General features: G+C 56.3%; 2 protein-coding genes across 3 annotated transcripts; both read right to left on the bottom strand.

Annotated features, from left to right (window-relative positions):
* SLC35E4 (solute carrier family 35 member E4) lies at window positions 1–6,808 on the bottom strand. Its single transcript, XM_028528257.2, has 2 exons — window positions 5,421–6,808; window positions 1–972 (listed from the first exon to the last, which is right to left on the bottom strand). The coding sequence occupies exons 1-2, from the start codon at window positions 6,037–6,039 to the stop codon at window positions 539–541; spliced, it is 1,053 nt and encodes a 350-aa protein (XP_028384058.1). The 5' UTR covers window positions 6,040–6,808; the 3' UTR covers window positions 1–538.
* A 3,899-nt stretch (window positions 6,809–10,707) lies between these two features.
* Window positions 10,708–24,606, bottom strand: TCN2 (transcobalamin 2). 2 transcript variants are annotated; one of them, XM_028528001.2, is made up of 10 exons: window positions 24,412–24,606; window positions 23,924–24,135; window positions 20,110–20,302; window positions 19,204–19,361; window positions 18,072–18,233; window positions 16,598–16,770; window positions 16,286–16,472; window positions 15,250–15,421; window positions 13,880–13,995; window positions 10,708–11,258 (listed from the first exon to the last, which is right to left on the bottom strand). In XM_028528001.2, the coding sequence occupies exons 2-10, from the start codon at window positions 23,985–23,987 to the stop codon at window positions 11,197–11,199; spliced, it is 1,287 nt and encodes a 428-aa protein (XP_028383802.1). In that variant the 5' UTR covers window positions 23,988–24,135; window positions 24,412–24,606; the 3' UTR covers window positions 10,708–11,196. The 2 variants fall into 2 exon arrangements, with proteins under 2 accessions (XP_028383802.1, XP_028383803.1); XM_028528002.2 differs by having other exon boundaries at window positions 23,924–24,132.

Genomic DNA, 24,606 nt, shown 5'->3' with positions numbered 1-24,606 from the left:
TACAAGCAAAAATAGTTTATTTGAGGACGGAAGACCCAAAATTGGGGGGCCCAGGGTTGAGGCCACAGTAGCTGCCAGGGGTTGGCACACAAGACCCCCACCTCCCCAGGGGAGCCCAGCAGCAAGAAGCCCCTCTCTGGGCACCCTAGCTGCCTCCCCCGTCCCTGGAGGAAGGATTGCGCAACCGCCAAGAATCGTCATCGTCGTCATCGGAACACCGTGAGGTTCTCGAAGTTTGGCCAGCGATGTTTGGCATAGTCACTGATATCAGTAATAATTACTCCGACAAGCGCGGTGATCGTGCCAGGCTTGGACCCACCATCCAGTGGTGAGTGGGGTCTGCGACGAGGAGAGGCAGGCAGGGACAGGCGGGTGTCTCTGGGAGGTCCCATTCCAGCCTCCAAGGTCGCCTTTCCCGAAGGCGCCTCTCTCTCCCACGGCCCCAGTGGCTGCCTGCTTTCCACCTTGCCCACGGCCACAGGCCAAGGTCAGATTTGGGCTGGGGCTATCCCAGTTAGCCCATGTGGTCCCCCAGGTCTCAAAGACCCTTGCCAGGCTGGTTCCTCCGCCAGAAGCCCCAGCGGGCGGCCCAGGAGGCCACAAACTCGCAGTTGTGGTAAAGGAACATTCCCGAAAGGGTGAGCGCAATGCCCACGTAGCTGAGGGGGCTGAGGCGACTGCCAAACAGGAGCCGGGACAGGACGAGGTTGCCCACGACAGTGAGGTTGCCCAGGACGTGGACGGTGAGGGCAGAGGTGAAGGCCAGCAGGGAGAAGCTGGCCAGGTTGTAGAGCACGGACAGGAGGCAGCTGAGCAGGATGCAGGCCCAGAGGCGCGAGTCGGTGGGAGCAGGCGGCAGAGCCACGCCGGCCTCCAGCACCAGGGCCGCGCCCGCCAGCAGGCAGAAGCTGGGCAACGAGGTGGCGTACAGCAGGGTCACTGCGTCCAGCCTCTCCTCCTGCAGCAGGGCACCTGCAACCAGGACAGCAGCCGTCAGTCAGCACCCCGTGGGCAGAAAGCCCCCACTTCGCCAGCCCAGCGTGACCTCCAAGGCCCGTCCTCCAGGACTCGGGGCTCAGCCCCTGTAATGTGATAATCAAGAATCCAGAATCACACTGCCCAGGTTGTTGACTCGTGTCCTGACCTTCCTAGGTGCAACCTGGCACTTCGCGTCGCCTGTGGAGGCCTAGGTTTCTCCCTCTGCAAAGTTAGGTGGTAATGAAACCTAGTACACAGGGACTTTTATAAAGATTAAAACAGAGGGTCTTTATAGAGATTCAAACAGGTAACATACATAAAGTCCTTCATAAGGTAGGTGTTCAGTAAATGTAAAAAGATAAAATAAAATAAACAGGCCTGTTATCACCCCCTTCGAACTGCTTTCCATGAGGCTAAAACCATCACCTAGTAGTGACAGTCAAACGATCAGTAAATATGAAGTGTGGCTCCCCCCAATAAATAAATATCTTCAGGGGCTCCCCGGGCCCTGGGGAGCAGTAGCCTGGGTTCTTACCCAGCTGTGACGGCCCTGCACTCCGTGGCCCGACCTGCCTTCCTCAGCCCCTGTCACACCCACTACCCGACAGCGCAGCTCCCACCCCGGTCTCGGGGACAGGCCCACAGAAGCCTCCAGCTCTACCACTTACTCAACAACATGGCCTTTACATTAAAAAAAAAACAGAGAATTTTAAAATATTAAATTGTTTGGGTCGAATGTTAGGTCCATTCATTGCTTCACTCACTCATGACCACTGGGACCGAGAGAACAACAAAAACCTCATTGTTTGCGCTTGGCCGTGCCCCACTGATCAGCGTCTTTCGCTCCCAATGCTGGGGCTGGCGGAGATGAGTCCAGGGCTAAGGGGAGATGTTTTGGCTTCGTAAGAAAGAGGGGATCCTGCCACTTTGCACCTGTGTGAATGCGTGCCTCTGTGTGTACATGCATGTGTATGCGTGTTACCACCCAGGCAGTTCACCAAGGAAGTGGGGCCGTCATGAACATCAGACGCAGCTCACGTGAAGGGCAGTGTGCACACGAAGGCCCTGATGGTTGGTGCCTCGTCCGGGTTTTGGTGGAGACGGATGAGTAATCGATCGGGGGCTCTCTGAGCCTCTGTGCGTCTCTCTGACACACACTTTCTGAAGAGCCACCAAGGAGCTTATTCAGAGGCTACGCTCAGCATAGGAAATCTCTCTCTATTTCATTTTGATGTTTTGGCTTTGTTCTCTAGGCAACCGTCCCTCTGGCTTGAGCATTTCTAGAAATGAACAGATAATTGGAATGCCTCCTGCTCGTTCGCTCCAAATTTAGCGCTGTACGAGCCGCGTGTGGCCTGCACGTTGGAGGGCCAAGCATCAGAAGGTGTTTAGGATTTCAGGTGAACTTCACCTCTGGGAGACCGTTGGACAGGAAGGCTCTAACCTCCTCCCTCAGCTTCTGAGCCTGCCCTGCACCCCATGCAGCCCTCTGCCTCACCCCGCTGCAGCCCAGGGAAAGGGCGGCAATCCTCTGCCAGATGTGGCTCACCCCGTCCAGAGCCCCCAAAATGCCAGCCTGTCATCCTGACTTCCTAGTGACCCCTCCTCTGGCCAACACCACCCCCAAGCCTTCCATTGCAACCTCGCCTTCTCCAAAGGCATTTTTGTTGGAGCATCTGAACATGCCTAAGCTTCCGCCACATACAGACAGACACGCTCTCTAGACCCTGTTCTGCTGGCTTCTGGCTTGTCCCATCCTCACTCCTTCGCTAGCTGCGTGGTATCGGGCAAGCCACCCCCCCGTCTAAGCATTGTCTCTCCCTATGTAGCATTGGGAACATGACAATACCCCCCCTTACAGGGCTGTGTGTGGTGCTGAGCACAGGGCCTGGTGCCCAGTGGTAACTGCTCACCATTGCAGCTGTCTCAATCCCACACACTCTGCTCCTGCTGGCCGACGCCCTGCACCCGGGCACGGCCTGTTTCCTGCTCCCAGAATGCCCTTTCCTGTTGTTGCTGTGCGAAGAGCTGGGCAACAGCATGGGTACACGGTGAGGGCTCCGCAAGTGTTTGCTGCTGTGATTTTGTTATTGTTATTGTCATCACTCGCTGCATTCCTCCTCCCTGAGGCAGCCTTCTCTGGTCTCCCCTGTAAGTAACTGCCCTGACCACACCTGTGTCCACCTTGGCTCTGGAGTTTCCCTCCTGTCGTTGTGATGTCTGTTTCTGAGGGCGTCTCCCCCCAGCCTGATAGCTCAGAGGGCAGGGGTCAGGTCAGGCTGCTTCCTGATGCAGGTGAGTACAGTTGAGAACAAGTTCATGCCCTACTTCCCAGCCCGTCTGTGAGTGGGAAGTTGGCATCACTCCTCCCCCACATATCCCTTGAGTCTGCAACTGGCCCAGGTAGGAGGGAGGCTGCTGGCCCTGCCCGTGGACGCCTGGGTGCTACTCTCCCTGGGCTATCGCCCTCTGCTCCTGTGCAGTCCGCTGTAATCTAAATCCGGCCCTGGTGCCTTTCCTGGAACCTCGGGAAGTAGAAACATTCTCTTGTCCAAAACCCATGCCACCCCCCTGGCTCCAATCTGTTCCTCCCCGTCTCTGTTGGGCCCCCTCTCTCTTTGTGGGGTCTCCAGCCTCCTAAGCTCCCTCATGAGCACCCTGAGCCACATAGCCCAACCAGCCTGCCAATTCTGCTGTCAGCACCATTGATAAATCTACCACTTCAGGAGGACCTGTCTAGTACCAGGTCTCAGGCCAGGGCTAGGGACACGGAGCTGCCCCAACCTAGTCCATGGCCTCTCAGAGCTCCTGTCGGATGGGACTCAGACAGGTAACCAAGTGGCTATAATGTAGGGCATTCGGAGTCTTGATGGGGGAAGCAGAGGGTGCTGTGGGAGTCTGAAGCAACCACCCTACCCCCTCAGGAGGCCAGGCAGTTGACAAGGGAGACGGGAGGAGCTGGCGAAGGCCAAGAAGGGGCCTGATGCCAGGCACCTGCCACTCCGTGCCTGCGTGCCTGAGTCCTGGCTGGCCATAGCCCACTCTGCAGACCGGGGCTCCTTCTGGGTGAGGAGCTTTGGACCTCAGCAGGCGTGGTGTGGGCCTCAAGGTTGCAGCCTTCCTGGCCTTGTGGCCCTGCCTGGTTTGGGGGGTGGAGGAGTAGGTGTGCCCAGGGGGTCAGGTTTCCCACTGCCGACTCATGCCCAGAACTCAGTCCTGAGCTCAGTCACCAGCTCTCATATAACCTGAGGGCAAAAATAGAACCAGGCTTCGGCCCTGACACAGGACCTGGGAGGATGGGGACAGGGCCTCCGGGTCCTGCCTCTGAAGATGCCAGGACAGGGCTGAATCCTGATTTCAACCTTCCATGGCTGCGGGCCACCCCCCTAACCCCAGCCCAGTGCCCTTGGAGCCCCCCTTCCTTCTCACATGCCTGGGTCACAGGATCTCGGCATTGGAAAGGAGGGAGAGCAAGAGGTCCCTGGGACTCTATAGACTCTGACCCTTCTCCACCAAACAGATAGGGACACCGAGGCCCAAACAAGTCTCAGGGCTGCCCAAGGTCACCCCGTATGAGCAGAGGTGTGGCCTCCCTGCCCCAAGTGGGTGTCCCAGCCTCCCCCTTGGTTTAAGCAGAGAGAGAGTAGGGCTATGACATAGACTCCCCTCAGAAGGACAGGTAGGATGGTGGCCTCTACCCTCAGACAGGGTGAGTTAGTAGGGTCTAGGCCTGGAGCCTCCCCCACCCTCTGCTCAGAGTCCCCTGTCTCCTGTCATCAGGGGTGAGGCAACCTTGGGCAAATCACAAATCTCTGTGGGTTTCAGTTCCATCATCTGTAAAATGGGTGGGGAGAAGGTGGGGGGGGGCCCTGATGACTCAAGGTCAACACCCAGCACAGGCCTGTTACACTGCAGCTCCCAGTAAACACGGTCCCTCCTGGCCTTCCAAACCCCAGCTCGAGGCCTTGCCCTCTTTCTCCCTCCCAGGTCCCCACAGTCAGGTCTCCTTCTGGGGCCACAGCCTTCTGCCACATCTTGGACAGCATGGAGATTGAATGCCGGGCTCAAATCGTACCTCGGTTGCTCACTTGCCACATGGCCCAGGGCAACCCTCTCTGTTGGTCAAACGGGGACAAGATAATACAGTGATTTCCTTGATCAAGGCAGTATGGGGACCCAGTGAGGTAAGGGGACAAAACATGGGACACAGGTCAATGGCAGCTATTATTAAATATTAGTTGGGCCTCCAGAGTCTACATTTGGGGCCTGGAACTCACTAAGTTGTTGGCTCTTTCTGAGCCTCAGTTTCTGCCTCTTCCAAAGCCATCAGGCTCAGTTTCTTAATCTGTAAAATGGGATAACAGCCACATCCCTCACAGGGCCATCCAGGCCGCACACCCACCCCGATCCCCACCTTCTCAAACAGAGACCCGGGCACTCACTCTGCTGAATGGACTTGAGGCCTCGGAGGCAGGTGGCGGCCAGCAGGAAGCCACAGCCAGCAGGTGGTGACCGGAGCTCTCCCGCCAGGCTGCAGGCAGCCCCCAGGCAGAGTGGGCCCATGGCGGCGAACTGCAGCGGGTGGTGGCGACGGCCGAGCAGAAGCGCCGACAGGGCCAGTGTGATCAGTGGCGTGGTAGTGGTGGCCAGCTGTGCCAGGTCCAGGGGCACGGTGCTCAGGCCCACGTTGCCGCAGGCCATCGAGGTGCCAAAGGTAAGACTGAGCAGCAGCACTTGGCGGTGGGTGCCGCTGGGCATGGGGCGCCGCGCTCCCCGGTGGCATGCCAGCGCTGCTGCCAGCATGTGCAGCGCCGAGAGCAGCAGGGGCCGCCCAAAGCCGTGCACCGTGAAAATCCACTTGTTGACGCTGGACATGCTGGCTCCTGCCAGCAGCCACACCAGTGCTGCCACGGCCACCCGGGTCCGGCCAGGCCGCCCGGGGGCCTGGTGGGTATCAGGGGGCCACTCGGGGGACCCAGCCACCCGGGCATCGCTAGTCTCTGCCACTGCCTCAGCAGAGGTCATCCTGCCATCATGGTGCTCCAGAGGACAGCGGCACATCCGGACCAGTGGGGCTGGGGCAGGAGGCCAGCTCCCCAGGAACCAGCTCTGCGCCACCAGAGAGCCCCTTTGGTCCAGGCCAGGTCCTGGTTTCCCAGATCCCAACTTTCCTTTCAGACAGGTGAGAGAACCACTTCTTCTGCCAGGCCTGTGCCAGCCAACGTCCAAGAGCTGTGTTCCGGCTCAAGCAGGGCAGAGCCCAGGTGGCGGCTGCTGGAGATGCCAGGCTCTCTGGTGCTCAGTCCTGGCCTAGTAAGCTCGGGGCACCTCTGCCCCTTGCCAGGTGAAGTCTCTATTCTTCTTCCCGCCTAGTGCCCACGCTATATTGGATGGAATCCTTGTTCCTTTTCCTCTTTGGTCCAGAATCCGCGATCGCCTGCGTGTTCAGGCCATGCCCAGGCCTGGTAGGGGTGATCCAACCTTCTGTGCCCGTGTTCAGTGGTGCCTGGTAATCGCGGTTCGCTGCCTCCGACTGCGCCCAGGCCCGCGCTCCGGCCGGTGCCAGGCGGTGAGCTCGGCTCGGCTTCACTCCGGCAGGTAATATCCTCCAGCTCCCGGTGCTTCGGCCGCGGCCGCAGCTCGGGCTGCGGCTGTGGATCAGACAGCAGCTCGCTCCCGGCTCCAGCCCAGGCCAGGCCAGGAGGGCGAGGCTCCACGATCTTGGCCCCGCCTCCGCTGCCGCCACCGCCCGCGCCCCACCCGGAAAGTTGGGCTGAGCCCCTGGCCCCGCCCCCGGCCGGGCCGCGTCCCCGAAGCCGGGAGCGAGGTCTAGCCCCGCCTCCCCCTCCACCACACTGTTCTACCCGCCTTTTATTCCCTCCTTTAGTAGACTCACCCCGCAGCTGAAAAGGTTATCCTGTCTGTCCTTCCTCCCCCGACTAGTGGAGGATCAGATCCCTCCCCACCCAGAGCCAGGGCGAGTCTCCTATAGAGACCAAATCAGGGAAGGAGACACTGGAGCATCTTTTTTGCGAGAGCCCAATAAAACCTCCAGCATCACAGGAGACTCCATCTTCTAGGGCCCTCCCCCCAGGGGCCCCCATCCCAGGGCCGATCTTTAGCCACAGTCATCTCGGGGGACCTCAGCATTCAGAAGAGTTGGACTACGGGGACCCTTTAAGGCCTCTCCATTGTCCCTCCCTAGTCCTAGCACCTCCTCTCTCCGCAGCCCAGGGAGGGCCCCCTCTAGGCAGGCAGAGGAAGCTGAATCACCAAGGCTACAATTGCGGAAGCAGGGTAGCGCTGGCCAGCATCCATCCCTGGCCAGCCCCTGTCCCATCTCCTGGGCACTCAGAGGTGACTCATAACTGGACTTGCTGGGGTCCACCTTCTGCCCTCAGCCCTGGCAGGACAAAGAGTCCTGAGTTGGCTGGGAGGCAGAGTAGCCACCACTAAGCCCTTGCCCCTTCCTGGGTCTCAGCGTTCGAGTCTGAACCAGGGATGCCCCAGTGCAGAACAGGCTGATGTACATTTCAAGCCCTGCACTGGCCTCTCTGAGCACTAGCCAGGTGTCCAGTGCGGGCTGCCAGAGTCTTTCCGGACGTGGGATTTCCTTCTCTGCGGAAGCCCCTCCCCACTGGACTCGGCTGATCCCTAGCCTGTCTTTGATGACAGCAACCTGTCTGCAAGAACAGGACCGCACAGAGCGACCACTCAGCCCGGTCCGGGCGCCCTCTGGTGGTCAGATCGCAGAATGGCTGCAAGTGTCCCCAACCCTCATTAAGCATACTTGAATCTGAATTTAAAAGCCCCAGCCTCACCGGAGACCCGCTCAATCAGAAGCTCTACGGTGGGCTCAGGAATCTGAATTTTCACAATTGCCTCTGGTGATTCTGATGCCCGCTGGGGCCTGCAAATCACTGCTGAATATACTAAAATGTATGGCAGGGCATTTCCAGGCCAAGGACAAAAATATGGGGATATTTAGACAGAGTTTCTCCACAAGGGGTTATAGGAGGGAAGCTGAGCCAGCCCAGCCGAAGGGACATGGCTCTCCCCCTACATTTCCTGAATAGGAAGAATCAAGGCCCCTTAAGGGTGATAGTCTTTGTGGGATTCTGTCACTTTTCCAGTAACTTTCCTTTAATTAAAAAAAAAAAACACAATTTTTATAGGTAATAAACACCCTGACCTTCTCAGAGCTGAGTTGGTGGGGGAGTGGAGGGCAGTGCAAATCTGTCTACACCTCCTCCGAGAGTGCCACCAAGTGGCTCCCACTTGCCCTGCCTGGTGAGGGGTCAGCCATGAAGAATGAGGATTAACCAAGAGGAAGCCTGGGGGCCTTGGTGGGTGGAGAGAGCTGCCCGGGAGGGCTGACATCAGACCCCAAAGCAGGTGACCCAGCGGATGACCCCAGGTGGTGGTCCAGAAGGGCCAGGGCGCAGAGAGATCTGACAGCACTCGCTGCCAGGCACAGAGGGCTCCATCCCACCCGCTCTGCACCTACTCCTGGAGCGGGGAGCCACAGAGAGCTCAGTGAGGGACAGAATCACGGTGCCCGGGGTAGTGCTGGGGAATTGAGACCCTGTCTGTCTGGGCCCAGAGCCCCAGTTTTTAACCTGGGCTCTCCCTTCTGGGAGAAGGGGGGTTGAGGCACCCAGCTTCATGGAGGGCATCAAGGGGCTCCCTCTCACTCTTTGAGGACCACCCGAAAGCCTACGACACCCCAGAGCACCCTGCCCTTGTCCACAGGCTCCCAAATGCCCCGTATCTGAGTGCGGCCCTTTGGGGGCCCACGGTGCTGCTGTGGAACCGGATGATTCAGGGAGGGACTCTGGGAGGCACGGGAGAGGGAAGGGCCCGTTTCTAGCAACGGGGCTACAGAGGCCGCGGGACAGGCCTCCCCGGTTTTTGCTGCATGTCTCTAGACAAATCACTCCCGGGGTGTCCGTTTCCCCATCTGTGATCCCTGACGAGGTCGCAGGCATAAGCATGCTGTGTCAGCCAAGGCACCATCCCATACCTGGGAGTAAGAAATAGGCTGAGAGAGGGGAAGCGGTTTGTCTGGAGTCCTCCAGATCTGAACACAAGCTAAACGCTGTCCTGGTCCCTGGTCCCCAAGGAGGGCCTCTGTTTAGCAGACTGCTCCGGACATGACTGTTCTCTCGCCCACACCCCTTCTCAGGGCGCCAGCCAGTTGTGCCAGACAGACACCTGACCCAGTGTCCATAGGTGGGCTGTGCTGCTCAGACCCCTCGCCAGGCTCTGGTGCAGACAGAGAATTAAGAAGGGGCTGGGGACTTCAACTGAGAGGGGGCAGAGTCACTGTTGGGGCCACACGCAGACTGAGGGTGATGGGAGGACTTGGAAGAGGCCTGAGGATAGTGGAAGTGACAGAGACCTGAGCCCCAACTTCCCTGTCCCTACTGCTCTTGGCTGCCCCCAAGCTGGTGAGCTGGGTCGTTTTAGCAAAGATCATTTAATTTGATTAAGACTCAGTGGCCGAACACACCCTAGAACAGTGTCTCTGGAGGGGGGCGGGTCATACCCAGTGCACGGACTCTTAAAAGCTGAGTGCAGCGGTGTTCCCAGCATTTACCACCTGCACTCTGTCTGACCTGGCCAGGGACCAGCCACAGCCATTCTGCCCCACATGGGAAGGGTTTGTGCCTTTCTCAGTTGGTGTCTCACCGGGTGGCAAGGTGGCAGGGTGGTGCACTGGCAAGTGCCAAGGACTGGGGTCAAAGGGTGAGGGTCCGGGCTCTGCTCCCCACACACCGTGTGACCTGAGGCAAGCGGCAGACCTCTCTGAGACCTCACTGCTCTCCTGTGACAGGGTAGTTACTGGAAGAGTCTCAGGGCGGGTCCTGAGTCCTCCTGGAAGAACCCCAGGCCGTGGCTGTGGGAGGACAAGTGAGCAAGCCCTCTGGGTTCTGGACACTGATGCCTCGCTTAAGAACAGAGGCCACTTTTCATTTGGGCTTTCCCATACTCTGATGTTTGTTTCAGTACGAAAGAACTCATAAATTGCCTACTTCTGCTACCTACCTGGACCCTACAGATTTGAAGCTGGCGTTCTAGGGAGAGGCCCGTGTTTAATCTGTGGTTTTGAGGACTCCGTGTGCATCACTATAAAACCTGATGGACGTGCTGCCAACCAGGGACCCCTCCCAGGGCAGGCCCCCTTCCTAACGTCAGTGGGATGGGGCGAGTAGGATGTCTCTGTGCCTGAGCCCCACTTCCCAGAGGATAGCCCAGAGCCTTCCCACTGAGAGGCAGCGTCCCCATACCCCAGTTGCTAAGGCCGGGGCTGGTGTCCTGACTGTGCTGGGGAAAGGCCAGGGGTGAGGACCCAAGCTCCAGGGTCCTGGGCCTCCAGTTGAATTTGGTCTCCGCCAAGTAACCATAACAACCAGTGAAGCCTCCAGTTTCCGGTGTTTGCGTGAAGGAGCCAAGACGCCTCCCAAGCCGGGTCTGTCTATGTCCTAAGCTGTGCCTCACACTGTGGCGTCTCAAAAAAAATATCAACGGCCTCAAAGTTATGCAAGAAAGTGTCTAGCGAGCACATGCTCCCTAAATGGCCATCAACGTCGCCACTGCCAGCATTGTCTCCCCAGGACCCAGAATACTCACCCACCCTCCTGTGTTCCCTGCCAGGAGGAACCCCCCTTTCTCTGCGCAGGGCACCTGCACTTGCTCCCCAGCATGAGGCACCAGGACACTGGGGCGTGGGCATAACCAACACTTTAATCATTCTGAAGGTAGGCTTTGAGCAGCGAGCCCTGGGGCCGCTGCCCTGACAGTGCACCAGAGAGGTAGGCTTGGGGCTGCCGCCCCTGGGCCATACAGGTCTCCTTGTGGGACCCAAGTCTCAGAGCAGATGGCACTCAATGCCAGTGGCCAGCAGACTTCTTATGCTAAGGAGTCTGAGATGCTTTGTGCCCCGCAAACTGAGCGGCCTTCACGGGCTGCCTGCAGGGCCAGGCTGGGCCAGCCCCAGGCAGACAGACATCCCGGGGGAGATGCTTGGCCCCCTTCTCCGAGGTGGGCAGTGGCCTAGGAGCCTTGCAGGGGTGGTGGTTGGGTGAACCGAGGACGTGGCTCCAAGTGCACTCGAGGTGGTGGCAGGGCCAGGCACGTGCCCGTTTCAGGGATGTCTGGACGGAAGGCAGAAGTACAGAGATTGTTCTCGGCGGCTGGGGTCGGTGAGCTGGGGGGCTACCAGGCGACCAGCCTCAGCTCGATGGTTTCTCCATTCTGGGGTCTATAGTCTGCAATCCCTGCAGAAACAGGTGGAGCAGGGGTGTTAACAGGGCAAAGGGTCCAACCGCCCGTCTCAGCTTCTGGACCTCCACCCCAAGGCCATGGTTTGTTGGGTCTGCTCAGGGCTTGGTGGTAGGAAAGCGGGGGCTGTCCAGGGCCAGTGTGGAGACCCTGAACTCAGCCGTGACCCAGGGTCCCTGGGGCCCACAGCCTCATTTTGCAGTGGGGCAGTCTCCAGAAGTTGGGGGTGAGGGACAGCATCCTGGATAACCAAGGTGAAAGGAACCAGAGACCCCGACAGCACCTGATGGTCACGATCTTCAGAGTCCCCGAGGGGCTGCCAGGAAGAGGGACGGTTCAGCGTGGTGTGGAGGTGGAACTGGGACCACAAGTGAAGCCTCCCGGGAGCCAGCCGTCACTCACGGGAGGCAACCCAGGCTCCAGCAGGACACCTGGCTTCAAGCCCCAGCTCTGTCACTCACTATTGGTGTGACTTTGGGCAAGTTATTTAACTGCTGTGAGTGCTGGTATTCCCATTTCTGCAATGAGGGTAATCGGGACATCAACAACCAGGCCCTCCTTCTTCCTATGGGTGCGGGCTTCCCGCAGCAGTTGGCGGGGGGGAGCGGGGCAAGGGGACGGGAGGTAGAGGACACAACTGTCCACACCTGCTCCATGGCCGAGTCCATCGGGCTGTCCTCCAGGCCACACCCTCCAGTCCAGCCTTTATCAGTCACAGAGGCCAGATCTGGGGTTTTCATCTGCCACCCCTTTGTTTCACTTATCAATTCATTCAGAAGCGAGGCGGGGAAGGTAATGCTCCTTACGGGGCTTTCTCAGAAAGCTCCCACCTTCCACACAGCACTTGGCCCAGTAGCTGGTACCTGGTAAGTGCTCAGCTGAAGTTCCAGGTAGCAGATGACCTTTTTTTTTTTTAAAGATTTTATTGATTTGCCCTGGCTGGCGTAGCTCAGTGGATTGAGCGCGGGCTGCGAGCCAAGGTGTCTCAGGTTCTATTCCCAGTCGGGGCACATGCCTGGGTTGCAGGCCATGACCCCCGGTGGCTGCACATTGATGTCTGTCTGTCTGTCTGTCTGTCTGTCTCTCTCTTTCTCCCTCCCTTCCCTCTCTAAAAATAAATAAATAAAATCTTTATATATTTATTTACTCTCTCTCTCTCTTTTAAAAGATTTTATTTATTTATTTTTAGAGAGGGAAGGGAGGGAGAAAGAGAGAGAGAGAGAAACATCAATGTGCGGTTGCTGGGGGTCACAGCCTGCAACCCAGGCATGTACCCTGGCTGGGAATTGAACCTGTGACACTTTGGTTCTCAGCCCGAGCTCAATCCACTGAGCTATGCCAGCCAGGCAAATGACCTTTAAGAGTCTGTCTGGTGACTGAATTGTTGCACAAGGATGCTTATGACAGTTTGGGGCATAAGACATAAAACTGGAGGCAACCTAGAAGTCCATTCGTCCTACTCCATGCCCCCTTTCCTGGTACTCAGAACTGGGGTGGGCCCTGATTGGCCTAAGCAAGTCATGTGGTGATCCCCCTCTCCAGCCCGTGGTGGCTGCTGAACCTGGGCCAGCTCCTAGCAATAGGGATGGACCCAGAAATGCGCCTGTGTCACCCCCATTCCACCTTCGAGACACCAGGAGAGGTTTGCTGGGGAGTCAGACAAGTTTCCTCAGTCCTAAAAGGGAACAGCCCTGGGAAGACACAGGATGACCTCGCTGGAGGAGGAAGCCAACCAAGAGAGGGGGTCGGAGTCCCCCGGAGGTGGGCTGGAGCCCAGGTTACAACAGCCTCAAGTCCTCGCTCCCTCTGGAGTCCAGTCACACTGGCCAATAGGCGTCAAATTGTGGAAGCCAGTTCGCATTGCCTTTCTTGATACTTGCAGCCCGAAGAGCCCTAGTGGATAACGTATTCTATGTGGCCATTACCAAGAAATGAGATCTACACATACCCGCACAGAAGGATGTCTATAATATATTAAGAATTAAAAAAATAAATTGCAAAACAGTATATAGAGCTGCACCATCTGATATGCCAGCCATTAGCCATATATGGCCACAGAGCACGTGAAATCTTAGTTTTAAAAAAGCATGCAAAATGTCATTAATAATTTTACACTGATTTCCCTCTTGGAAGGATACTATTTGGGGTATACTGAGTTAGATGAGATTATATTGTTAATATTAGTTTCACCAACTAGAAAATTTAGAATGACATGTGGGGAGCACATTGTATTGCTATTGGACAACATTGCTATAGAGTATGCCTCCCTTTTATCTTTATGAAACGGCTTACATATTTAAAAACTATCTGGGAGAAAATACACCAAAAGTTAAAAAAAAGTTAGTTCTGGGTAGCGAATTACAGGTGATTTGAATTTTCTTCTTTGTCTTTTTTTTGTTTTTGTTTTTGCCTATCTGATTTCTTAGAGTTGCCACACTATCTTACATAAAAATTCTTAAGAATTCAGTAATAAATGATGTGAACTTGAGCATCAGTGTTATCCAAGGCCGGGTCCGGGAAGGTTTGGGGGGACGCTGCAGCGAGTGAACGACGCCTCCCTTTGGGGTCGGGGCTGTGGTGGGGGGCACGGCCAGAGGTGGCCAGGCACCGGACTCACCTTGCAGCAGCGGGGTGTCGGGGGCTCGGATAAGTTGCCAGAACTCACGTTCCCCTACTACTTTGCCCATCACAGAGGTCAGGTAAGGGCCTGACAAGGTGGCCTGTGTTCCATACCTACCAAAGGGACAGGAAAAGGAGAAAAGGTGACTTTTGCTCCCATGGACCCAAGGGCAAAAGCGATGCTCACCTACAGCAGGAAACCAGGGCCAGTTGCTAGCCATACTCTTCCTGGGCTGCCTTGCCGTGGGTCTCACCTCCACCCCTGCTCCCCAGCCCCACTGACACTGCCCATTCAGGTGCCTTCATCCCCTCTGTGTTGACCATGACCATGGTATGCAGGAAGGGGCATCTATTATTACATTATCAACCCAGCAGCTGGCCCGTCTCTGAGGGCTGAGGTTGCAGAGGCGAGAATCAGAAGCTGCCAGCATCACACACAAAATGCCAATGTCCAGTGAGAGAGGGAGGAGCCAATGTGCAGAGAGAAGCTGGAACGGGGGCGGGGGGGGGGACATGTGGTGGTGACACTGAATCCCTGGTTCTGGAAGTTTCTGTGGTTCAGTGGTGCTCCCCTCTTCCTGTGGCTGGGTTGCTTCTCTCCGACTCCACACACACCGTGCTCCTCATTAGCAGAGAGCACTAGAGTTAGATTTCTGGCCCTTGCAAACAAGAATCTCCTCAATCACACCCCCTTGCAAACTCCTTGCCCCCAACTTTGCATTTCTCCAATCCATCTGGATGTCACAGCCAAAGGATCCTCTCAACACTTCGTGGGTCATGGCCCTCCTCTCTCCAAAAGGCTTACCAATGGTTTAGGTCTTAGAGGGGGGTGGTTTGTAATTTTAAGAAACAGAAACTCATTCAGGGTGACTTAAACAAAAGGAAAGTATTGTTTTAGGGGGTGTCATGAAACAACCTCCTTTCCCCAGTCATTCTCTAAATCTGTGGGGCCATGTGGTACCTAACATTGGGGACGGCAGGTGGGTATCACATGGCTGCTCAGAGTACTTCTCTCTGTACACTGTCTGTCTCTGTTTTTCTCTCTTCTCTCCTTCTCTCTTTCTGGCTCTGACTCCCTGGCCTGAAGTTTTCTGGGCCCAGGTGACCTCAAGGCACCAGCTGTGGGCCCTCCCTGGCTGCAGGAGGCTGTCCCCTGGGAAATCCAACTAGGGGCAGAAAGGGGGCCCTCTCAAACTGAGGCACATCTTTCAGAAGAGAAGTCTGGGAGGCCCGACGGAAGGCACTGAGCTTCCCTGGGCCAGATTCCCCGCTGATAACACGAGAGGCACTCCCATCTTATTTGGGCATGATCCCATTTCAGGGATGTGAGGTCGGGTGGGGTGAGCGCTGGGAGTGGGGGGGTCTCACGTGAATCCTCTGAGCTCCTTGGCCTTCTTCAGGACATCTTCCAAGGAGGAGCCAGCAGGGACATGGATGGAGTGTGTGTATCTTGGCAAGACACTAGGGACCGTCAGCGTGACCTGGATGACCTCTGGGGCTTCAGTCTGGGAGGGGGTCACCATAGCTGGTTCCAACATGACTGTACCCAGGAGAGAGGAAGCATCAGCTAGTGTGAGGGCAGGGGATCTGGTGGCCAGTCCTCCTTCCTTCCCTTGAAGACACTGTGACCAATCAGGACCCCCGCCTTCCATGTGGTCTCATCTCAGTCAGCACCACTGACACCTGCTCAGCCAAAACCTGGCTGCCATCCCAGGCCACCCTGTCCCTTAGCCCCCAGGGTCGGGCCCCTCAGTGGTTTCTCTGCCTCCAGTAACCCCCTCCCACCTGTCTGCTACACAGGACCCCAGGGGGCTCTTCCCAGAATATGCTTTGCCCATAGCACTCCCCTGTCCTCCCTGAGGTTCTCCTTTCCTTTTCATTCTCCTGCCTGTTACTCCAGCTCATTCTCCCAGACCCGGCTCTCTAGCAAGACCCTTCACCCAAACTCTAGTCTTCACACCTCTGTGCCTTTGCTCTTGTTGCCTCTTCCCGGCTGTCTTCTCCACTGGCAGATCCCACTCACCAACTCCAGCCCCAGGGAAAGCCCTGATTCTGGCAGCTAATTGGGACCCACTGTGTATAAGAGCTAACCAAAATGTGTCACTCCCCATCTATTCATTCATTCATTCATTCATTCATTCAAGCATCTCTGTCCTGGGTTTCACAGTAGAGCTGAAGATTCCTGGCCCACTCAGAGCTCTCCATTTAGGGTCTCCCTCCCCATGCTGTGAATTTCTAGACGCTATGACCACCTCTCAGCTGCCAATGTGTCCCACGCACACCCATAAACCCCTGTTGACTCAGCAAATCTGGACCAAAGAACCACCCCTCATTGGGCCATGCAGACTTCAATGAGTGCCCTGCAGACTGAAAACGGCCAAGCTTTCGTGAAAGGCTTGGCTACCTCTTGGTGTCAGGCAGTCTGGGGAGATAAGATCCACATAGCTCTTGTGGTTCAGGACAGGCAGTAACTGGGAAATCATGAGAGCATTCTGGAAGGCCCCATTCGGCAGGCTGGCCAACAGAGCAGCCCTCGTGTTGAAGCATGCTGTGCCCAGCCCCACCCCGGGAATAGGAGAGGTCATCAGCAACTGGTGACAGAATGGGGGAGAGAAAGAGGGGGTGGGTCAGCCAGCAGGGAGAAAACGGTTGAGCAGCCCACCTCCCACCAGCCACCGGGACGGGGGTGCCCAAGGTCCCAGAGTCTCTTTCCCACTTGCAGCGCCAGAGGGGTGCTGTAGATATTCCCGAAGGAGCCCTCTGGGGTCTGGGCCTTCAGGATATTCTCCTTCACTGTCTTGATGGCCCGGGTGATCCGGAGTCTCAGATTGGGGTTGAGGTCGGTGCGCTCCAGACAGGTGAAGGCCAAGCCTGCCATGGCCATTGTATCTGCAGGGGACAGAGGTCATGGGAGCCAGCCCAGGCAGGGTGCAGGGGCAACACGTGGGCAGCGCGTGGCCACCGGAGGGCGTGAAGAAGGGGATCGACATGGTCAGTCAGCATTTTAGAAAGTTCCCACCAGCTAGGGGGCGAACTCAGGACTCCCCCAGTTTGGGCACTGTAAGTCCAGTGTCTGGGGAAACCCCTTAGTTCTGGGCAAACTGGGATGGTCGGTCACCCTGCACCTATGTACTGGTCGGTGGTTAGAGGTCAGGGAGAGACTGGAGGAGGACGGCCCCAAGGGACTTTATCCTGCACCACTCACTCCCAAACCTGCCCACACACTGGAATCACCAGGCAAGTTTTACGTGGACTGGTGCCTGGATTCACCCCAAGGCGGTCTGCTTCAACAGGTCCAGGACACTGCTTGGGCCTTAGGGATTTTTAAGGAAGTTTAATTTATTCATTTGCTTTTAGAGAGAGGGTCAGAGAGGGAGGGAGAGAAGGAGAGAAACGTTGATGTGAGAGAGAAACATTGATCGGTTACCTCTTGCACGCACTCTGGCTGGGGACCAAACCTGCAACCCAGGCATGTGCCCTGACCAGGAATCAGACCAGTGACCTTTCACTTTGCTGGATGGTGCCCAACCAAATGAGCCACACCAGTCCAGGCGGCCCCGGGGATGTTTTTCTACAAGCTTCTGAGGCAGAACAAGCTCCCTGCAGGCAGAGGCCCTGCTGCCTTCTTCTCTCCGGGCCTCCGACCACCCCTCAACCTACTCCACCCTCCCCCACCCTCTGGGAGGTGCACCCATGCTCACTCACAGAACAGGCCTTGAAATACAATGCCCAGAAGGGTACGGGAGGCCCAGGGTCACACAGAGAGGAAGCAGGTCCGGAATCCAGGTCTCAGGCTTCCCAGCTCATGTGATGACAGATCACAGCTATCTATCCAGAACTTTCTCCATGCCAGACATTGTGCTAAGCCCTTGACTTATAAGGCATGTTTTAATGAGACGCTGCTGGGAGGTTATTATGTAGGAGACACTGAACCAGAAAGGCCAGCTGACCTGCCCAGGGCATCCTACAATGACCACATGCGACAGAGCTGGGCTCGGGACCCCAGTTCAGCTCCAGCTCAGATCACAGCCACTGCACCGCACACGAGCCCCCGCCGTTTTGTTCTTAATGGGCTCAATAAGGAGGGGTCCCAGGGACAGGTGAGCATGGGGCCATGGGGCAGTGGCCTTCAGCTGGGGATGTGAACTGCAGGAGCCCCCACCGGGCCTCATGGGGTCTGGCCCACTCACCCACAGACTGGTGGCCCTGGTGAAGATGGTGGTTGGGTTCCATGGCATACAGGAGCTTGCCAACCACACTGTCGTGGACCCGCTTCTGGTGCAGACACAGGGCCAGGAGGCTCAGGCCATACTGGTAGTAGCTGGTGTGGGGCTTGCCCATGTGATCATGCCCTGAGAGGGAGAAAACCAAGGGGCGAGGGGGTCACGCCAGGCTTGAGGGGTTGCCTGTCTGCCCCCTCCCAGGAACTAGCCCCACCAGCACACAGGACCCTATGGCCTATATTTTCCGACATCCTCCTTTGGGTCATGGGATCCTTCATCTCTTCAACCCTTACTTGCTGAGGCCTCACTAAGTGTCACGTGCTGTGCCTGGAGGTAGGAATACAGTGACAACAGGCCAGGCACAGTGCAGCTGGGGCCTGTGACAACAATATAATCCACACTCACGGGAGCATGGTTAGAAATGAAATGTGGACGCAGGTCCATGGGGCGGTGCAACAAAGGTCTCTGAGTATCGCGGGAGTCAGGGCAGGAGTCTCTAAGGGAGTGATGCTGGGGAGGTGAGGTGGGAGAGAGCTAAAAGGGGAGGGAAACCTTCCAGAGACAGGAAACCTATACGGAGACCCTGATTTGGGAGCTAAGAGAAGGCCAGTGTGGCTGGAGCCCATGGAGGAATGTGGTGTGAGTGTGTGAGCCAGAGGGGGGCGGGCAGAGCCCAGAGAGGAGAAAATGGCAGACAGGCTGGGCCTGTGGGCTGTGAACAGAGCAGTGAGCAGCTCCTGTAGGATTTAAGAACAGCACTAAAAGATCAGATTTATATTTAAAATGCTTGCTCTGTGTGTGCTGGTCAAGTCAGGAGGCAAGGAAGTTAGCAGAGAAAGGGTGAGGCATAAGTACAAAGAAGGCTATGCTGGTGTCCCAGAGATAGATAGTCAGGTTAATCCTGGTGGCTGAGCAGCAGAACTTACTGACAGAGTGATGTGGAGTGCAGGAGAGGCTTGATCAAGGATGGCTACCGGGGCAGACCCGAGCCTCTAAGTGGATAGGGAGATAGGCAGAAGAAGGGCTGGAAGCAGGCCTAGGGAGAAATCCCCAAGTCCTGATGAGCCCTCCCCACCCCTGGCAGACTGCATCCCCTCACCAATGGCCCTCTTCTCATCCTCCAGGAACCGCTTCAACTTCGAGACCAGCCTGTTGCCCTTGTGGCCTCCAACGAACTCGCAGTTGGCCCTGAGAGCGAGCATGTAGAGAGCCAGCTGGCCCATCGAGGGCTTGGTCTGGAGGTCACTGCTGTCATCGCTGTAGGCAAACCCAGGACGAAGCCAGTTAGCAACATTTCCAGGACAAAATGCCCCCCAAGTAAACCTGGCTTGGGGTGCCCCCGCTTCAACACTGCAAAGTGGAAAATGTCCTAGCAGCTGGAAAATCTGCTAGAATCCCCCCAAAGCAGATATAGTCAGCCATGTAAGTTTGTAAGGTGTATGCCACATATATTTTATCAAGATGAAAAATTAAACTCAAGGATAAACTCTGAGGGTTCCTCCATCCAAATGACCTATGCTTGCCCCACGGTTTTTGTGACCTTTCACCCATGCACTCCTCCCTGTCTTTCTTCTCCATGCCCTGAGTCCGCTTCTCAAGAGGGAGTCCAATAAGGAGGGGCTCCATGATGCTCCCCATCCTTTATCTCTCATTCAAATCCCCCCACTGGGCCTCAGAACAGGCCTCCCCTTAATCCCTCTAGAAAGGGAGCCCAGGGTCAGATGCTGCTTCTGGGCTTGGCATGGAAGAATGTGGTCATGGGTTAGTGCTGTCTCCCTCAGGTACAGGAGGGTGCGTGCAGGAGCGGCACAGGGACCCTGTATTGGTATCTTCATCCCAGTCAAACCAGCCCCATTCTACAGATAAAGAAAGGCCCAGAGGAGATGAAACTTGTCTAAGGTCTCCCAACCAAGCAGTGGCAGGTGTAAAAGCAGCACTCAGGTCTCCTGTGTCTTAGGATGTGGAGTGGGGCATGGGGAAAAGAGAAGAGAGAGCATGGCAATACTCCAGGAGGCTTTGCTGATAACCGATCTTGAGGCTGTGCAGGTAGAGGTCCTCCTTGGTGCTGGCCTCCACGCTGGAGAGGCGCAGGCCCACGTAGATACTGGGGTTCAGGTAGTCTGGAGAGAGCTGGTCCAACCAGGGCAAGAGGCGCTGACCCAGGCTCTGCACCAACTTGCTGTCCACCTCTGGTACGTCTTAGGAGAGAAAATAGGCCAAGTGAGGTCGCAGAGACAGGCCACCAGCAAGGAACTCCTTTCACCTTACCAGGGCCTTCTCCAGGGAATAAATGTCCCCACCCCCACTCCACCCAGAACAGACCCTACTTGTATGGGGAAATCTGGCCAGAATGAAAGGCAGAGGGGTAAATGGGGGTGGGGGGAAGCAGGTGTCCTGAGAGAGCAGTTGGGGTGGCCCGAGGAGGGGCGGTGGGCTGAGTGCAAAGGAAGCCTGCACCAGGTGAGTACTCTGCCCATGAGGAGTGACAGCGACCGCAGGCCAAGCCGTGCGGTGTGCCCGGGGCGGGCACCGTGCCTGACCTCACTCACTGGGTGCTCACGCCCGCCCCATGCCGTGAGCACTGTCATCATCGTTTTGCACGAATGACAAAACAAAAGTTCAAAGTCGTGTCTTACCCGAGGCTGCTGAGCCGAGGGTGACCTGCCTGCAAAGCCCCTGCTCTGCGCTACTGTGCTGACCGCCTGTTCTACCCATTTCCAAACACTTCAGCCCACACGGGGAACGTGTAACACATCCAGTTTCAAAACACTGCCCACTGGCTACCTGGGGCTGCCTGGTGAACCTTTTATGCAGATCTCAAAATAACCCTTTTCCTGCCACCTCTGCTTATGTAATGAGGACCCGAGGTGGTGAGGTGAATTGTTAGAAAGCCATCACCTTTTCAATCATTTATCTGTGTGCTTTGGAATTTACCTAAAACTGTGTAACTAAAACATGAAAATACCTGGATACACCCAGGAAGCTGAAGCCTTAGGGATATTTCCCAGCTGCATTTGACCTATTTCCCAGATCCCGCTGACCTCCATCTGACCTCTGCTTTTAGAGAAGGAACCTGAGCTTTGCAGTCACCTTGGACTTTTCCCCCTCTACCGCCTCCAGGTCACTGCAGGACTCCACCTGTGTCCTCTGTGCCCTGTCCCAGGATACTGCGCAGGCCGCCCCTCCCACGGGGACTGCCAGGCAGAGTGCCTCTGATAGGGGGACTCAGGAGTTAAAGGTTTTAGCTTTAGTTATAGTCGATAGGGCTTAAGTGCTTAAAGCAGGTGGAAAGCTGTTATTCCAGGAACTGGCAGGTGTGACCCACACGACCCCAGGGGTTCGTGATGGAGATGGTGTCTAGAGATGGTGTCTCAGCCATCGTGTTCCGGGGAGGGAACACTGGTGACCGTGATGCAGATGGAGAGTTGTTGACCAGCAGATAGGAAGGACTAGGAAATTTGCCTGCAGCTGTTATCCAGTTAACCTTCTAGCCCAAACCCTTTACCTACTCTTTTTTTCTCCCTATAAAAAGTCGGCTTGAGATGAGAGGTTAAGACAGTTTGGAGGGTATGTAACCCACTGTCATCTCAGATCACCGGCACCTGAATAAAGCGCCCATAAAGATTCAATCCTGCTCTGGCTGGCGTAGCTCAGTGGATTGAGTGTGGGCTGGGAACCAAAGTGTCCCAGGTTCAATTCCCAGCCAGGGTACATTCCTGAGTTGCAGGCCATAACCCCCAGCAACCACACATTGATGTTTCTCTCGCTCTCTCTCTCTCTCTCTCCCTCTCTCCCTCCCTCCCTTCCCGCTCTAAAAATAAATAAATAAAATCTTAAAAAAAAAAAGATTCAATCCTTGTCTCTACTAATTGATTTTGGTAGCGAAGGCACCATGAAAGCTGACTTTTCTGGTTTCACCTCCGGGGCCTCCTCTCACAGAGACCCGTCTCTTCTGGCGTGGGTCCCACCATCTTATGCCTATTTTCCCCAAAGTTGGAGATACCTGTTGCTATGAGAGCAGGAAGGTAGGGGAATGGGATGGGGGAGGTAAGTGGGAATTTCTCCTGTTGCCCTTTCTGTCTCTTAGGGTCTTTCTGTGTGTCTGCCTCCTTCCCTCAGCCTGTCTTTCTGGTCATCATCTGTCCTTTCCACATTTCTCCTTTCCTTTCTCTTTTCTTCAGAATGGTGAAGTAATCCCTGACTCACCCTGGGATCTAACGTCCAGCGTCCAGCGGATGAGTCAGCCCTGGGGTTCGGAGTGATAAGAAGAGAGGCTGGAGCTATAAACAGCCTCCTTAGAAGGAAGGAGCCAGACAGAGTCACCCAGGGTAATAAAAGCGGCCCTGGGCTAGCATTCCCCCGACCAGAGCCTCCTGCTCACGGGGCCACGCAGCTCGGACTGGCATTAAGATTCCGATGCATAGGAGCCCACCATGCACAAACATTGGTGCAGCATCCCTGTTAATTGCAGAGAGCTTTAAGCTGGTAAAGCAAGTGCATGGGACCCTGGCACACACAAAGGAGGAAGGCTAGGGAGCATTCTTAGCCCATCTTCCAGGTGAGGGAATGAGGCGGGGGGTGACTAAGTGACTCAGCAGTGGCCAGCTGCACTGGCAAACCCAGCCCAGGGCTCTCCAGGCTCCATGGGAAGGGGACTTCTAAAATGTTCACAATCAGTGAGGTTGAGGACCAGGTCCCTGGTCTACCCTGGGAACTATCTAGACAGGAACCAAGAGCTCAGGGGTCTGGCTGCACTTGTGGAGCCGAAGGCCCTGCTCTGCAGTTCTGAGAACTGAGTCTCCTGGCAAAGCCAGACTCCCGGGAAGCTGGAGCACCTTGGGCAGGTCACCTAGCCCCTCCATGTCCCGGTGACAGATGGAGCTGTCATCTATCACCTGACATGGCTAAACCTGCCTCTCGGTTTCTCCAAGGATCCCAAGAGATCCTGGTGGTGAAAGCGTATTGCAGGGCATAACGCCACAGGCAGGGTATAAGAGGAAGGAAAGAGGTGGGTGGCTCCAGAGTTCACAGGCTTCCCTTCCCGGCGGCGTCTGCTTCCTGACTGGGCTCTGCTTCCTGTCCAGCCCCAGCGCCCAGACAGCCCCAGACCTGCGCACTCAGACTCACGGACGGGTCCAGAGAGGCCCCTGGGGACCCGGCCCTTATATTACGTAAGAAATGTAATGCAAATGTCTCACCATGGCCCTCCCTGACCCTCTGGGACTTGTCTCCCCACCAGGGTCTCCATACTCTGCCTGGGAGGCCTGTCCCCTGCTCCTTTCCTTGCCAGTGTCTTTTCCTCCTTTGTGTTTCAGTTGCCTTGCTGCCCCCAGCTCTTTGGAAATCCTACCCCAAACTTCCGGCCTTCCTTTGGCAGTCACCTCAGCCCCCAAACGCAGCACTGATTTGCCTCTTGACTTCCTTTGTGTCCCTCCACTAGGACAGCAGCTTTAGGAGGATGGAGACTGGATTTATCTTGCTCTTTGTTCTTTCCCCGAACCCTAACACCATATCTAATACAGATAAGGCTCCATCAATGTATCTCAAATGGATGAATGAACAAATGACTGAATTAATGGAGATGACCGTGTCTGGTGGGGAATCAGGAATGTTATTAATCTCAATACAACATGCTAAGTGCTGAGGTTCAACTAAGCCCTGACTGCTTTGAGAGCCCAAAGGGGCAGGCAGATAAGTCGTACTCACCCCAATACCAGCACCTCGGTTTCCCCAGCTATATAATGAGGGGCTTGGACAAAACAGTCATCCCTTCTAAGGACCTGGGAGGCCAAAGGCACAGGGTAGGTCCAGCTACTTACGGCAGATATCAGCAAGAGCCCCCAGGGCCCCCAGCAGGAAGAGGAGGGCCCCAAGGTGTCCCATGGCAGCGGCAGGCAGGTGAGCAGCAGGCAGGGAGCCGGACACTCCTGGAGCTGGCCTTGCAGAGTCTGTCCTGACCACAGCCGGTCACTGCTCCCAAAGAGGCAGCTTCCTGTCACTGATTAATCTCTCCTCGCCTCGCAGGGTGCTGCTAAGTCAGCGGAGAGAAAAAAAAGGAAATGTCTGTGGCTGAAGAGAAAGGAAAGCCAAAGAACAGAGGAAGGAAGGGCAGAGAGGTCTTCCTGGAGGTAGGGGCAAGGAGAGGGGGAGGGCAAGCAAGGGTGGTGGGAGACGTCGTTGAGGCCAGCCACACTCTGTCCTGCTCCCGAAGAGCCTGCCATCGGATGTGCCCAAGTCAGCTCGACTGCACCTGTCGGGTACGCCCCCGGCTGCTGCAGCGGTGCACAGGCAGTGCTGGGGTGCCTACCTGTTGCCCCTCGCAGAAGAGGCCCCTGGAAGTGCCTACTCGGGCCCCCGGGACGGAGCAGACCCCGGAGCCGAGGTGGTCACATGAGCGAGATTGCCAGAGTCAGCTGTTATCTGCCCGCCCAGAGGGGTGGGGCTGGCTGGACCTGGACCCGACCTGACGAGCTAGTTTTCTTAATCAGCCAAGCTCCTCGGA

The sequence above is a fragment of the Phyllostomus discolor genome, chromosome 13, assembly GCF_004126475.2.
Source record: "Phyllostomus discolor isolate MPI-MPIP mPhyDis1 chromosome 13, mPhyDis1.pri.v3, whole genome shotgun sequence".
NCBI lineage: Eukaryota > Metazoa > Chordata > Mammalia > Chiroptera > Phyllostomidae > Phyllostomus > Phyllostomus discolor.
The sequence above is the reverse complement of the archived record's forward strand: the minus strand, read 5'-3'. Positions and strand labels throughout refer to the sequence as shown.

Coding starts and splice junctions, on each gene's coding strand:
- SLC35E4 (XM_028528257.2), bottom strand. CDS start 6,039: ATGTGCCGCTGTCCTCTGGAGCACCATGATGGCAGGATGACCTCTGCT. Junction 973..5,420: donor CCTCAAGTCCATTCAGCAGA/GTGAGTGCCCGG, acceptor TCCTGGTTGCAG/GTGCCCTGCTGCAGGAGGAG.
- TCN2 (XM_028528001.2), bottom strand. CDS start 23,987: ATGGGACACCTTGGGGCCCTCCTCTTCCTGCTGGGGGCCCTGGGGGCT. Junction 16,771..18,071: donor CCAGGGCCACCAGTCTGTGG/GTGAGTGGGCCA, acceptor TGTCCCCTGCAG/ATACAATGGCCATGGCAGGC. Junction 13,996..15,249: donor AAGGAGCTCAGAGGATTCAC/GTGAGACCCCCC, acceptor TCCCTTTGGTAG/GTATGGAACACAGGCCACCT.